General features: G+C 45.7%; 2 protein-coding genes across 2 annotated transcripts; one reads left to right on the plus strand and one right to left on the minus strand.

Moving 5' to 3' along the window:
* Positions 1-1261: 1261 nt before the first annotated feature.
* Positions 1262-2133, minus strand: LOC135806437 (uncharacterized). Its single transcript, XM_065320616.1, has one exon. It carries the CDS (start codon positions 2040-2042, stop codon positions 1320-1322), a length of 723 nt encoding a protein of 240 aa, XP_065176688.1. The 5' UTR covers positions 2043-2133; the 3' UTR covers positions 1262-1319.
* Positions 2134-2349: 216 nt separating this feature from the next.
* LOC135806438 (mucin-5AC-like) lies at positions 2350-16003 on the plus strand. The gene is made up of 11 exons (XM_065320617.1): positions 2350-3121; positions 3832-3948; positions 4450-4486; positions 5298-5374; positions 6353-6404; positions 6747-6859; positions 9942-10010; positions 10536-10611; positions 11586-12347; positions 13460-13851; positions 15101-16003. The coding sequence occupies exons 1-11, from the start codon at positions 3089-3091 to the stop codon at positions 15119-15121; spliced, it is 1749 nt and encodes a 582-aa protein (XP_065176689.1). The 5' UTR covers positions 2350-3088; the 3' UTR covers positions 15122-16003.
* Positions 16004-16014: the final 11 nt, after the last annotated feature.

The raw sequence follows: 16014 nt of genomic DNA on the forward strand, positions 1-16014 counted from the left end.
TGACAACAACTGTTCTATTGGGATACTTCAAGACAATCTTTTCTAAGATATTTCTCGAAAAGGTGATGAGGACAATTCGAACGCACCCTATACTATAGAGGGTGCGGCACGGAGCCATAAATTGAGCACTCCCTGACTTTTAACTGCATTACTTGATATTGTACATATAGTGGGGACTGCTAAATCAGAGTGGATCTTTTAGGCTTCATCAGTACTAAAGATATGGAGCATGAACGAAGGGTACAAGGGCAACGATCCAGCACACCGTCAAGTAGCTGAGCCAGTGGCAACAAATCCAACCACCGCTTCCTGGCACAAGTAGAGTGAAACTTCAATATAACGTACCTACAAGTGACGTACAAGCCAATATTCTGTAGCCATGCAAGGTACTCAATATCCAAAGTAAAATGACTAGAGAAGGATATGCAGGCTCTTCAAAAGAGAATTTTCTATCCAATACAAAGTGAAATGAAGTTGGTTGCTCCTACGTGGAACACACGCTCTCTGCCGAACTGAACACTTGACTGTCTCACGACTGCCATCCGGAGCACGTCGCATCTTCCACTCGGCAAACCTGCAAGAAAACACCACTCCCTGCTCAATACACTGATGAGGGGTGAATTCCCCGAAACACTGTGTATCGAGTATTGAGCAGGGAGTGGTGCTTTCTTGCAGGTTTTTCCGAGTGGAAGGTGCTCCGTGCTCCGGATGGCAGTCATGAGTCAAGTTCGGCAGGAAGTGTGTGTTACACGTAGGGGCAGCCAACTTCATTACTTACACCACCAATGTCGCTACTTCTAAGATCTTACAAAGTGAAAGGTATGTCATACCCCCTGTGTGCATTATCCAGGGTACGTTCTACTGAACTTTCACTGTCCACCCATTAGTCGAGCCAACTGGCAGCACACACGCACACATACACACACACACACACACACACTCTTCACAAGCTTACGATGCGCACTGAGGTATCACAGAAGATGGTGATAGCGATCCATGCCACAGTCACAGGCATAGTAACTTGTCGTGTGCTGTGATTGCCAGGAATCGTACTTTTACGACTCGCTGGTGATTTAAGTTTTTCGAAGTGGCTTTTTCTGGTCAGTGACATACACACAGACACGACCCATATACAGACATGTACACTGAGACACGCACGCATGCACACACACCCCACGCGTGGGCGCGCGTGTACACACACACGCGCACACGCACACACGTCATACTACACACGCACACAACGTCGCATACAGAGTTTCGGTCAGTTCCAAATGTTTGTTTATGAATGTTCTTAAAACGGTGCTAGGCTTAAAGTTTGTTCAGCGTACACCCTTTGGTGGTTCCTCTAGATAGTGATCTTCCATTTTCCTTTGCGCTTCATACACGTGTGCTCTATAGTCGTAGTTATAGATACCCATCTTGACATCAGAGCCAATACGCAGTGCGGGTGCTGGTATCGGCGAGTCCTCCTCGAAGTGCTCTGGGAACATCTTGTGCGGTGGTGGGAACTTGAACATAGTGTCGCGTAGCGTCACATATGCCACTTTGAAGTATGGCTCGAAAGCTACCCGTCGGCTGCCAGGCTGATCAGCTACAACTGCTCCATGATAGATGGCCGTGCGGACTCTGATGATATCCAATCCATACAGTAACGTCAAGTACTGCTCAATCTCGAACTTATTCATTGGCATTGAGACAACAAACTTCACCACGTCGGTCTCTTGCAGTGTTGGTCCCACAAGCTTGACTGACCAATTACACAAATAGATCAAGGGGCGGTTCTCCTGCCGTGCCTCATCAGGTGTCGGATCAGGTGCATTCACATGCCACTTCTCTTCTTCAGGAATGGGACGCTTGCAAACGCGCTGTACACCAACTACTTTGTCAACAATTTCTTGCAATTCAAACATTCTTTTTCTTGAAGCTACACTACGAATTCCTGGAAAGTGCTTGAAGGTATTGTGTCGCACCTGCTGCACCAAGAGTGAGGCACAGGGCCTCTGCACTTGAGGACATATGCCTCGTGCGAGGCTAGATGCCATTGTTATACTGGTACTCTGCTACATGGACAATACTATCTCATGCACATGTACCAGAAAGACAATCTCAAATTCTGAGATTGTTTTTGCCAAAAATTAATACTATTAAATCTTTCTTTCTACATTTTCGTCCCAGATTTTTTGTAAGTGAAAATGTGTAGAGTCTACTGTACTGTAGTTGTTATGTAGATCTCGTACGAACGAACGTTTCGAACTCGTACTAGTCGTACATCATCACTCAGACTCAAAGAGTTCAAAAGAACCAGGGAGTAGTAAAATACATGTATTTTACTACTCCCTGATTGATGCCATGAAAGAGTGTGTCTCTCACTCTCAGTCGTATTTTGTTTGACTTTGACTTCGAGGTTGAGTGAGTGAAGACTGAACTGACTGTGAAGAGGTGGACGAAGTGCCCTTGACTGAGTTACTCTCTTGGAGTTGGAACCCTGCAGGCAGGTGCAGTGACAAGCTCTCACACAAAGAGAAAAATTAATAACTTCGGGAGTTTTTGGCTTCCAGTTCCAACACTGTCATTGTCGAGCAACCCACGTTACTCCTGTTGCTCCATTATTGGAATCTTGAGAAGTCTACCTGCGAATCCTCTCGACAAGCAGGCCTGGTCCATCTCTGTTTCTCTGCGTAGCTTTCAAAGTGAACAAGAGCGAGTTCGACGCTGATCTATTGAACGTGTTATGTCTGAGTAGTTGATCTTGTGGACCAACACTCAATGCTAAATGTAATTTTACTACCTGACATAACACCAGGATGCTGTGCGCGGAGAACCTAGATTGCCTATTGCTGACTCGGGCATGATTGGATTTGCTGACTATAGCAGTGGACTATAGGAAGGTCACACGCAGTGATGATGGTGTGATACAGAGTGTTGCAGACTATAGTATTGTCAGGTGCAACTGTAGCTGCTATTGTTTGCCTGGCGTGTGGTGGTTGCCAATAGTTCTCTATTACTCTAGTAGTAGTACTGATCTACGGTGAGTACTGACAACTACTACTGAGTGCAGTGGCATCATCTTTACGCGCTGTACACAAGGATGTGGTCAATTTTCGAGAAAGCCGTCAACAATGTAAGCACAAGTAGAGCTATGCTTGTTCAGGTTGGGGTAGTGTTTTTATGTTGTGGTAAGAGTACATGAAACCCACAGTATGCAGCAGCTTTTGACTTTCCTACATGGGATTCTGTCGCGGCGGAATTCCGGGATTACATTGTAGTTGGTGTCGAAATGCGGCGGGAAGTGGTGTAGAGCGTACAACTGAGCTGCAGTTGTGCAGCAGGAGATCTGCTTGAATCCTGCTTGTACGCACACTATTTCACTAAAATGATATACTCGTGGAATTTCACCATGACAGCAACCCATCCGAGCTGCACACTCTGTATGGCACCTGGTGGCAGGTTCCTCAGGTTTCTCATGTGGTGTGCTAGTGTGGGCCAGTGGCGCTTTTCTGTACCAGTACGGCAGTAGTGGGTCTCCGGCCGGGAGGGTCCAGTCTAGTGACTATCGGCTGATACGTCACCCTACTATCTGAATGAAGGAAACCACTCCAGTGTACTTCGAAAAATAAGTATATGCATCCAAGTGATACAATGGTCAGTGTCATATGAACTCCGATCTGGCTGTGCCGGAGAATGTTTAATCCAACGGTCTGTGTCTACATACATTACTCTGTGTGTGTGTGTGTGTGTGTGTGTGTGTGTGTGTGTGTGTGTGTGTGTGTGTGTGTGTGTGTGTGTGTGTGTGCACGTGCGATGCGTGTGTGGGTGTATTGTGTTGTTTAGTCTGTTGCTGCACTGGATATAGTGAAGAGAGATGTGGGCGAGTTTTGTAAGACAGTCTCCGAGGACACTACAAACTACATAAATGGAGATGCTGACACTCCGTTTGGTGAACCCAAGGTATGAACTGTGGTACTGCTAGTGATTAAGTTGCTCTTCTAACATTACAAGTGAGCAGCTATACATTGTCTAGCTGGCTACTTGTCACATGTTGCGTTTCACACACCTTTGTATGTGCTGTACGTACTCACACCTTAGTGCCACATCCTCGCCTCTGTGAAGGTTATAGTCTCATGTGATATACCCAGTACATTCGTATTCAGTCAGAGCGGATTACTAAATTAGCTGTCACCTGGAGTCCTGCTCTAATGTTCGCACACCTGAATTAATATGGATTCCGCAAGGTAGAATTTAACTACCTGTCTTGTATGACATGTATTGTGCTTGCTAGGGACAGTAGAGTTCAGTCAGGCTACAAGTGTGTTGTGCTGAAAAGTGTTACTAGCTTGGCCATCTCCATGTGTGCATCTCCCTCTGCTCATGGCATGTCATATCTCCCTGTGCTTGGGCATGTCTAACATCGTGTGCTGTTTGTGTGGATACCTGGTCTAATGCGCACAGCATTCACAGAGAGCGCATTCTGGCACATCTCATCATGGTGAGTTCTTAGTTCTACTAAGTACGACTGGATGAAGTTCTGCTTCCAATCTGCTATCACGAGATCATGACTGTTTAGCAACCAAAGATTATACCCCACCTCCTCTCTCTCCATGTTCTTGAAGTATTCCTGTGTTATGTATTCCTTTTAAGAATTGCACCCTATTGTACACGCATTGTACACGCATTGTACACGTATATTTATTCTCGGAGACCCCCTAGATTTAGGCTTCGGCCTTTGGGGAATCCCTCAAATAATAATAATAATAATCTGTAAGGAGTCAACGGCATTCTGACATTTTGATAATGGTGCCTGAAGTCTCTTGGCCCCTTGGAATCATGATTTGTATTCCATACACTAACCAGCCTAACGCTGACCGAGCCATTGCGCCTTTGCTAGTGTGCTGACATGACCCTGCCCAAACATATTGTTCCCTGCCTTGATGGAGTGGTGATATCGAGTTTGAATAGTGCTGGCTCTGTATACAAGGGACAACCTGGACTGGAGATACTCATCTAACATTAGCCATGTGACTTCAGTACTGCCAAGCACTGAACAATGATGCGCCGAAGGATGAACAGGCTAGAATTTCACCAAGTACATGACTTGTATAGTGTACCAGTGTGTACAATGTGGCCCAACCGCTTGCAACAACTACGAGTACAATAGACAATGGCGCAAGACAAATAATGGACTTGGCTACTACTGCTCTGAACGGTGTCTTTGGCACCAGACAGTAGTACTTTGGCACTGTACACATACATAATGTACATTGGCTGATGGCGTATGTACAATGTATGTGATTGTGCAGGTGCACCATCAGGCGCTGTGCAGCATGGACATGCCGATGACGTCAGTGTGACATCATCAGCCTATGACAGGCAACAGGTATGTACGACAACAGTACCTGTAGTACATGTACCGGGATGGTATTATATAGCCCAATACTAGTACAATACTAGTACAATACTAGTACAATACTAGTACAATACTAGTACAATACTAGTACAATACTAGTACAATACTAGTACAATACTAGTACAATACTAGTACAATACTAGTACAATACTAGTACAATACTAGTACAATACTAGTACAATACTAGTACAATACTAGTACAATACTAGTATTAGATAAACCTTGTTATAGTTCACACATGTTGTTAGTTTGACAGCATGAAACAAGGTGGAGGACACTGTGTTCGGAAACAATTCAGGTTAAAGTAGCTACATGACTATCAGGATGACATCCAGGAGCGAACAAAGAATGCACGACTGACGTTAGGAGAAGTCTAAAACTCCCCTAGCATAAGGAGGGTCAGAACCGGGTTCAACACCCATATGGTTCAGATGGTCCCAACGGACCGGGACTCTACCAACCGTGGATGGTTGTAGTAAGGTCACTGTTTCCGAACACATTGTCCTCCACCTTGTTTCATGCTGTCAAACTAACAACATGTACCGGCATGTGTCCAAGTGATTTTTTCATGTATGTTACACCCAGGCTGTGCATTTTGTTTTAAGTTTCTGAACAATATCACTTACATGAGTTACTAGAGAGAATTACTGAAGGAATTTCTCATTGAATTTTAACTGGGCTTCTATTATTTTTAATGCACGTGCTACTATAAAACCTGCCTAAGCTGACCGCTCAAGGGACCTTCGAAATGTGGTCACTGTGTACAGGTGGTCTCTTTATCCAGGTTCACATTAGTAGAAATGACCAACGGTTGTAGTGGTCCTCTGAGCCTTATGAGTGTCATCGCCCTCACAGGTTTTGCTGTATCTTGAAATATTGCTGACAGTTTTCAACATCACTGATTTTGCATTATCATTATGGTATTGTTTGCTTGCCTTCCCCGCATAGGCTCAACTAGAAGCTATTCAAACGGATCCAGAGACCTACCTAACAACTCCAGGTAATGCTCACAAGTACGGTGCTTCCTGTGGCTGTGGCTGTGTGTGTGTGTGTGTGTGTACGTATGTGTGTGTGTGTACGTATGTGTGTATGTGTGTGTGTGTGTGTTTTCAATTCCCATTGCTAGATCTTTCCTGAGCACGTTTGCAGTTTTTCATTGCTGTTCTACATGTCTGTTTTCCACTGCCAGAACGTCATCACTGCGTTCATGTATCCGACAGTTTCCTTGACAGTGGTGTTTTAAACTCTTTGCTCTGTTGTTCTGATTCTTGTTTTTGTTGCCTTCATGATCACTGTCGTTTGGATTGTCTTGTTCCTGTTGCCACTGCTGGCGTACCGGAAGACCCTGTGGCTGACTTTGAGCGCTGGTGTAGCAGTTTTGATTTGGACAGTCATACAGGGGAGATCTCCAAAGTCCTGATGAAGCAAAGTGTGCGCACACTTCATGCCACCTTGGTGAGTCTTGTATCCGTGCACTGTTGAAGACAACACAGGTGTCTGTGTGTGGACATGGATGTATGTGCACATGGTCAGCATTGACAAGTTTGTTGATGTACCATCACAAACGAGAGCACTGGTTTCAAACCCCTATGCCTCAAATAGGCGGAGACAGTCGAAAACACAAGCCATCATGTATTTGCTGTCGACAGCTTTCGAAGAAGGGCCCAAGGACATAAAATTCACTTGTCAGATCTCGCCAAATGAACTGAAGAACATACGGTGTGCGTGCCATTGAAGTGGACTTGACGTCTTGGAAGAGGTCACGCAAACCAGCAAGGTCTTCGTCGTCCATGCACAGGCCGTATATCTCTTCAGACGACGAATTCCATAATACCTTGGATATGACGTTCACTTCGTCGAAAACCAGTATACCATCCGCTTGAGGCTTTTTGCAACCCTCTTTCTGCTTGAACTCTGCAAACCTCTTGTAGCGCTCATATTGGGAGATCATTGAATCTTCACACCAACCAGGCTTCTCGTTGCAGACGCCGGTGAATGTCTGCAGTGATCTGACGCTTGGAAGTTGCAGGATCCCAAAGCTACGAAGAGCTTCATACACAGACCTGCTTCTGGTAAATACAGCCAGCGCCATCCGGTAGGTGATCATTGACCACCTTTTGTCACAACTACTGGACGAGTTCTTCTGCTGGTCGCCAAAGAACATTGCACGGCTGGCAACATCCCTCTCCCATGTGTGCCTTACATCAGCCTGTGCACCTTCATCGTCAATACTGGCTATGACGTTCTCAAGGTCTTGCTTGTGCTCTTTGTTAATTGTTTGGCACACATGTTCCATGTCTGCTGTCTGTGCCTGAGAAAGCAAGAAGTCAAAATGCTTTAGCCGTTCATAGTCACGCTTGGCTGACTTGCGCTGCGTACGGGCATTGTACAGGCGGACCTGTCTGCTTTTTGGTGACATGTACTTGACAGGCACATTGGAGGATGGGACGACGCGGCTCTGCTTGTCGGCATCTGACCTGTTGCTTGCTCGCTCTTGCAGTGGTGCCAGCTGACGCTCGTTGCATTGGACCACATCCTTGTTCCGCTTGTCATGTGGTGCATTAGGCAGTAGCTGATGCCGAATCTTGCAATTAGCAGCACTTGTAGGGCCATAAGGAGCCTCCCACCTTCTCAGCTGCTTTGGTTCAATGTGGACAACCTGAAACTTCATCTCATAGTCCACTGTGCTCGGACAGATTTTCCTCTTGTCCAATGGACACAAAGGCCCAACAAGCGATGGCGGATCATCCAGAGCAACTAACAAGCCGACCACGGATAATGGAGGTCCCACATTGGTTGAACGGTATGTTCGACGCTGGCAAACTACTGCCCACTGACGATCACGACTTTCTGTCTGACTGTGAAAGCTCACATATAGACTGAAACGATCCACAATAGCTTGGCTGTCCTCAGCCAGAGGTAGGGGCATGACGTGTACACAAGCAGCTTTCATTGGAGGCACGTCACTGTCATCTCCCACTGCTCTGAAAATCTGTCTACATTCAAGTGATGATGATTTTCGGCTCGGGGGAGGGGGTTCTGGAACAGGGAAGTGCACCATTAAACCTTCTTCCTCCTACTAAGACTCTCTAGACATATTCTAACTAACCTTACTGATCCAACCAAGTCTGTACTATATTTGAGAACTAAAGCCAAGGATGTGCGCCCGCTGAAAGGCTTATAGAAAACTGAAAACTGAAATCACAGAAACGAAGACGCACCACCAACCGTCAATAGACAAGAGCACATTCTACTAAATCCACAACTTGACATGTATCTTCTAATCTCCATTCTCCATAGTTCAGTAAGTCAGTTTGTTCTCTCAATGTACCAAAATCAAGAGGTCATGCAGAAATACAGTGCATGTGTACGGTCAAGTAGTTCATGAACTCGCATTCGAGTTGTATACGCAACTGGAGCTTTAAATCTCACTTCTATGCACTGCATCACCGCTACTTGTAGGATATAATACAGGAATTTCGCTGAGACAGCAACCCGTTCCAGCTGCACACTCTGGGTTTCAAAAGTAAGAGTTGAAAGTATGACGAAGTTTAGATTTGCAGTTTTTCCTACTTAGCGGTCTCAAAGTTTAGCGACCCTGCCATCACATGCACGTCCTTTATTTCTCTAGTACAGAGGAGAGAGGAGAGAAGGAATAACATACTGGTAACTTTTCTCTTTCTCGTTGAACGTTAAACGATGTTTTTGAGATTCAATTCTTACCGTGCTCTTGGTGATGGTGTGTTGAGTGACGGTATGAACTCTTGGGCATGCTTTTTTTCTACAAGTAGTTGGCGACCGGATAACTGAAAAGCCAGTATTACAGTGCGTATCGGTTATAGCGTGGTCGTGTAAAAGAATATACTGCCTACAAGAATGAACTCTCATGTTTTCATAATCATAACATGGATTTCAAGTGCACTTTTATTCTTACAAGCAATTTTATCGTACAGTAGAATATATCGGTCCTAAGAATGGACTTTGTGTAGCAAAACATACCAGATTAGTACAAAGTATATCGCCTGTAGTAATAATATCCGTCCAATGCAGTTCCGATCTGACTCGCGTTGGGTCGTAGTGCTGCAGGTTCAACTGTTGTGGTCATGTTACTCATGTTGCATAGCCACATGGTAAGACTATGTGACTATGACCAGCCGCATGCACCGTAACACTACATAGTCATTGCATGTACGATGATCTTCCTGCCTCTGCGCACATGCACATGATATGTCACGCTTGATTTATCGTGTGTAAGAAATATCGGAAATAAGAATAGAAAGTCGTTTTTCAAACACCCACGCTATAACCGATACCTACTGTACCACTATATACTACCTTACCTTGCTTGTTTAATCCTTGCTGCGATGTTCATCCATTTCCCTCACCTGCCACGGGAAAATCTGCTGCAGCACGTTCACAGCGTTTCCTTTGTGTGCAACATACTGGTAACACCAGCTTCCCGGTAATATTGTTTCTTTGTTCATCTTCATTTTTGGATCAATTTCAATACTGGTACTTGTTGACTTGGTGCTTACAGGTTCCTGCTCAAGTCCAGCCAAGAAACTTCTGGCTACGCTATTTTTACCGCCTTCACCTGCTTAAACAGGTCAGTGCTGAATGGTGTAGGCATGGTGATAGCTCTCAAGTAGTTGGTAACACCTTGTGCGGGTCTTGACAGACTCTTACATCTATTTCAAGTACTGTATTGCTAATTGCCACTTTACAAGTACTGTTGGCCTGTAACTTAGTCACTAACTTAGTGTGACTTGTTTATGCATGTCAGTCCCTCAGACTTATGAATTTATATGCATTGTTGTTCATTTGTGATCACTGGAGCCAGTGTTTATTTGTACATGTTCAGTTGGAGTATGGAGTCATACTGAACTTCTTACTAAAACGTTTTCATATTTTGTCAGAAAGTGAGAGTAAGATTAAAGGAAGTTAGAGGGCGGTTCGAATTTCATCTCCATCTTGCCGATAAACTAGAAAAAGCAGTCAAAATTGCCCCTAGAAATTGCACTGGCTCACCCACCTTCAAAGAGAGCTGTTGTTCTTGTTTTCTTCTTTATTATTGTTGTGTCAACACCTGGCTTTCAACTATTGTTTGTATCATGACGGACACTGATTGTAGGATGATGATAGGCGTGCAGCGCTGAAAGCCTTTGCTCTGCAACCAGTTGAAAACGACCTGGAGAGTTGGGATGATGGTAAGAAGTAGTTTGTGCCACACTTTGTGTGTGTGTGTATATGTGTGTGGTTGCCACTGAGTATTGCCTGCTTTCGCTATGTATTCGTTGTTGCTGCTGCTGCTGCAGCCTGTATCTGCTCTCTACTTGGCTGTGATCATGTAACAGTGGTGTCCCCTCCAACCCTAGGTATGCCACTCTGCTAGCAAACCTATGTTAGCCTACTCTAACCTAGACACCAACGGGCTTGTGGAACATTTGCTACAGCACTAGTATTTTCTCGGTGGGTGTTATTTCACGAAAGTTAAGTGCTGCCTAACTCGTGTTGTAAGGCATGATTTACTTGCAGCCAGCGTACGCACAGCTGTGCACACCTTGTACAGTATACAGTTGTCAGTTGTGTGTCGGCTTGCATCACGGCTATCCCAGGCTACATGCACAGGAGTGTACAACAGCACATGAGTGCTAAGAACCCGAAACCCCGCATGATGTGCAAATATGCCTGTAGTGTGAACTCCAAGACCGCTACAACATTGTTTTGATGTCGACCTATACTGCTTTGAACATGTATACATGTAGCTAACAAGCTCTTGATTAACGACCTCGGGTATAGCAGCAATTCATGAATACGGACACAATCTTCAGACCTAGTGTAGCTGTGACCACTTGACTGCATGCTGTCAACCTCACGAATAGCGGCAACTCGCGAATAACGGCAACTCGCGAATAACGACTCTTTTTTCATGCACAGCCGAGGGTGGTTATTCGCAAAGTTGACTGTATTGTTGTGATATTCGCTAACATTCTCAAGCGCAAATCTGCCAGTGTTTGCAAGTCACGAACTAAAATTGGAACAGAAGAGTCCTAGTTTTAGTATATCCATATGTTTGAGGGAAAGTTGTCAACGGGAAAAGTATATTGTTATGCCTTTCTCTCTTATGAGCAGTCCTCGTTTGCGTGTGTTCTCGGTTTGTGCTGTGTGCGTGTGTGTTTAGATGAAGGATGGGATGGTGCTGGAGGAGACTGGCAGCCGATAGTTCTCAACGATAGCATAACGAGTTCTGTGTCTGTGGAATCTGCTGACACTACTTCTAGAGTGTGCGTTGGTGATGTTGGTGTTACTGCTAGTGCTGACGTACTATCATCAACTCCCACTCCATCCAGCTACATGGCAAGTGTTACTACATCGAATGATACCTGTTCTGGCATTGATGATGTATCAAGGTCTAGTCGCGGTGGCCTTGCTGCCGCCCCTGCTGCATCAGCATCAGTGTCAGCAGCTAAGCATAACCACCAGCATCATCACCACCAGCATCATCATCAGCATCATCATGTTACCACTACCAATACAATACACGATGAAGGTGATTCGGACAGTACCCATGGAGATTCGTACACAGCTACTGACTGTTCATCTCCACCACAAACGTCGTCTAGTGATGCAAGCAGCCCGCGCAGCTCTCCACCGCCAGTGTCGCTTCACTCACCAAACAAACCAGTTAGCTCCCGTGCTCGGCGCCTGCGGCAAACTGCACATCAGAAGACACGACAAGCACACGGACAGCACACACCATCGACATCTTCACCTGCAACAACAGTATCTACAGCAACTGCAGCAGCAGCAGAATCATCTCAGGCAAGCAGACGGAGGAAGCAGCAAACTGACGGCAGTGTCGGCATGACAACGCTGAGTAGCTCGTCATCACTAGGCGATGACTATGAGGCTGGTGATGGACATGACACCATGGACTCACCAGGTTAGTGTAACCCCCACCTGGTTTGCGTGCTGCATTTGTGACGTCATACGAGCCCCTGCCTGACCTGAGTCTAGCTGACTCAACTCGTACACCTGCTAGACTGGACATACAGAGCCGTAGATCCATACTGGGTGCAGGAAATGATTAACATGCATACAGTATGACCCAGGCTTTCGCAGGAGCATACGAATACAAAAGGAGCTTTTCGTATGTTGTAGAACTTTATGTACAATCATGTACAAGCACAGTGATGTCATCGGAACTAGTCAAGGGCGCCAGCTTGTACTTTAGGTCAGATTTCACCTAACGCAACTGTATGATAGACGTACAAGAATGTATGATTGAGGATATGCACCACCCTTTGTGAATATGGCGCACCCCCCAGCCAAGCCTCTATCTCTATTAGGGGTGAAACGAGTGCCAAAATTGGGGACTCGAGTACTCTTTGAAAAAAACGAGCGAGTATTCGAGCGAGTACGAGTATTTTACATGTACTGACAACATAAAACAATGCACTGCACCGTGACACTCTCGCAACAATGCACTGCACCGTGACACTCTCGCAACACCCAACGTAGTACACCTGGTCTTGCATGCAGCCTAGTTCAGGAAATAGTCTGAACTACTGTCTTTAGCTGGTAAGTATGGACAAGCAATAATTTCGCGCTTGAATGGGTCATCAGTACCAGTCAGAGTAACAGAAGTGCTTGATATACAGATATAAACACACTGTACATACATGTAGGATACTTCGAGTATTTTGCGAAACGAGTACTCGCTCGTTTCAAATTTTCGAGCAAGCGCTCGAGTATTCGATATACTCGTTTCACCCCTAATCTCTATGCTTACTGCCAGTGGACAATAAATCGTACATGATTTTTGTATGCAAGCAGGGGGGGGGGGGGGGGTGTAAGTAGGACTTGGATTAAGAGCATTGAGGAAGTACATGCTCAGAGTACAAGAGTACTCGAGAACTTGCTTGGGGCTGTGACTTCAGTGTACGCCCTTATTCCTGTCTTTGTTTAGTTTGCGTGCTGTGTGATATTTTACCAGGACTTACCGTAGTATGTTTGTCTGGATGTTTGGGTGTCTGTGCTTGTGTACTTGTGCAGCTGTGTCAGCTCAGCGTATCGATAGGTCGGCGGTGGCGGCTGTTGGGAATGATGAGACGAGTGGTTCTGAGATTGTGGTGCTGGGCATAAATGATGATGCAAGTTCGCAGGATACAACTCCTGCAATGTCACATTCAAGTGGTCGTGATGTATTGCTCGGCAGACTAATGCCATCAGCTGTCACCAGTCCGCCAGCTAGTTCTTATGGTAGTGATTTTGAAGTAATCAGTGAGACGGATCCATCTGAGGGTCTTTCACCCCTGCACAGACCCAAGGTCACCACGCCAATGACTGAGTCAACGTCTCGTGTTGCTTCCGTGGCAACGTATGTATCTTCAGATACCACACTGCAGAATGTCACAGCGACTAATGAAGACCAGGCTGATAGCGAGGTAGGCAGCGCTCCTCCAGGCCATGTCCTATGGTTATATCGTGCGTGTGCATGATCATTCATCATGTATGCTGTCTGGTTAGGTGTGTGTGTGTGAATGTGTACTTACTAATTACTAGTATAATTACTGGATTCAATCAACTCTCTACTGCAAGTCTCTATCCGTGGCCGCAATGTATGATCCTGGATAGAAAAATCGATGTGTGCACCCAGATTTCAAAATAAGCTCATACTTGTGATGCATTTCGTTGAAATCTGTGTGTACAAGACTTGATGATCACTACTTACTGTACTGGTCAGAGTTCTAGCCGGGACAAAATTGCAGGGGGGGGGGGGGCTGGTAGGGAAAACATACAGTTCACCCATATTTTCATGTTCCACTTTTGTCTTGTCACAAAATCATGCCATACGAGGGTGCGCAGAGCACCCGGAATGATCGATTTGTGGCCACATTTTTGCTGTGTGAACTGAAAAACTCACAAAATGGGGAAAAATGAGTAGGGTGGTGCGCTTCAGGGTAGAAGGGCGCTCCATCAGAGTAGGGGGCGCAGCGCCCCCTACGCCCCCCCCCCCCTTGACTAGAACTGGGGTGGTGATAGTGTCAGGAAGCCATGTATCGATGGCAAATACTGTAAAGTACCATTGATTCGTCCCCTGTCGAATTTCTGCCTGTACTGTGGAGCGACGTCGGCATATACAATGAAATACGATATTGAACCGACGCATGTACTGATGTACACAATGCGTGCCAGTGCAGGATGAAAATGTGCCCAATCCGGCATGCCAGGCCTGATCTTCTGCCGTGTTGTACATTGTACTGCACTTGACAGCCTTGATCTAATTCCCGCCCCCTGCCGAAAAACTAGATGGGAAGCAACACAACGTGGGAGGGGGGGGGGGGCAGATCAACGGTACTTTATGGTACTGAAAACATGAGCTAAATAACTCTCTTTTTCGCTTTCCTTCTCTTTCTCTCGCTTTCTGTCTCTCTCGCTTTCTGTCTCTCTCTCTCTCTCTCTCTCTCTCTCTCTCTCTCTCTCTCTCTCTCTCTCTCTCTCTCTCTCTCTCTCTCTCTCTCTCTCTCTCTCTCTCTCTCCCTCCCTCCCTCCCTCCCTCCTCTCTCTCTCTCTCTCTCTCTCTCTCTCTCTCTCTCTCTCTCTCTCCCTCCCTCCCTCCCTCCCTCTCTCTCTCTCTCTCTCTCTCTCTCTCTCTCTCTCTCTCTCTCTCTCTCTCTCTCTTGTTATGTGCAGGACTGGGAATCATGGGATTAAACTGGAGACTTGAGAGGCCGCACAGATAACAGAGCAAGTTTGAGCTGTCTATTTTTGTTAGAGAAATTATGCGTTTCCACAACCCTGCCATGAAAATAATGTATTTTTTTAATGCTATATCAACTTTTCCATGCACGCAATGTTGCAGCCCCCCCCCCCCACGCACACGTACGCCGCTCATATGTGTTTTTTATTCCGCCTAGTAAACTAACTTTAATTACTCACCTGCTTGTGAGCTGCTCGTTTCTCCAGTGCTTTTTGGTCTTTTTTCTTATTTTCCATTGTCTTGCTTTTTTCTTCAAGTTGCTGCTCATATGTACGATGAATGGTTTATGTGCAGTTTCATGTGATGAAGTGATGAAGTGTGTAGGTCTATGTGGTGTCTAGTGGCATGCTGTTGAGAAGTGTAGACAACAAGTCTTAGCGTGGGCTCGTTCTTGCAATTCTGCATCTACTTCTGCACCTGATGTTAGAACCGCGCCTTCTTTATGATGATTTGGCTGCTGCTGTGAGTATTTTGCGTATGCATGCTATATTGTGTTGCACAATCATCTAATATCTTCCCTACTGCTGTGTATACCAGCCACCTAGCACAGCACACTGCTGCAGTGCTGGGAATTTCCACATCATCACTGCACATTGTGATACTACCAGGCTGTGTCAGTGATGCAACACACATGCGGTCAAGTACATCCCTTGTCTGCACACATCCTACAGTCGCTTTGGAAGTAAAATGATCACAATGCATGCCATCAAGGGTCTACAGGAGTATGCACCTCTGCATAATTATTGGGTCTGGCGCAGCGCGCTGCCTGCATTACGTAGCCACGGACTGTGGGCCATTGCATTATGATTATTTTATCGATCTGCTACGGTTTCCTACTTACTGTTTC

This window comes from Sycon ciliatum, chromosome 1 (assembly GCF_964019385.1).
Source record: "Sycon ciliatum chromosome 1, ocSycCili1.1, whole genome shotgun sequence".
In the NCBI taxonomy this organism is placed as follows: Eukaryota; Metazoa; Porifera; class Calcarea; order Leucosolenida; family Sycettidae; genus Sycon; species Sycon ciliatum.

Excerpts from the sequence above, each read along its gene's own strand:
- LOC135806438 (XM_065320617.1), top strand. The coding sequence starts at position 3,089 with ATGTGGTCAATTTTCGAGAAAGCCGTCAACAAT. Across the intron at positions 10,612-11,585 it reads CCTGGAGAGTTGGGATGATG|ATGAAGGATGGGATGGTGCT; the intron begins GTAAGAAGTAGT and ends GTGTGTGTTTAG. Across the intron at positions 13,852-15,100 it reads AAGACCAGGCTGATAGCGAG|GACTGGGAATCATGGGATTA; the intron begins GTAGGCAGCGCT and ends TGTTATGTGCAG.
- LOC135806437 (XM_065320616.1), bottom strand. The coding sequence starts at position 2,042 with ATGGCATCTAGCCTCGCACGAGGCATATGTCCTCAAGTGCAGAGGCCC.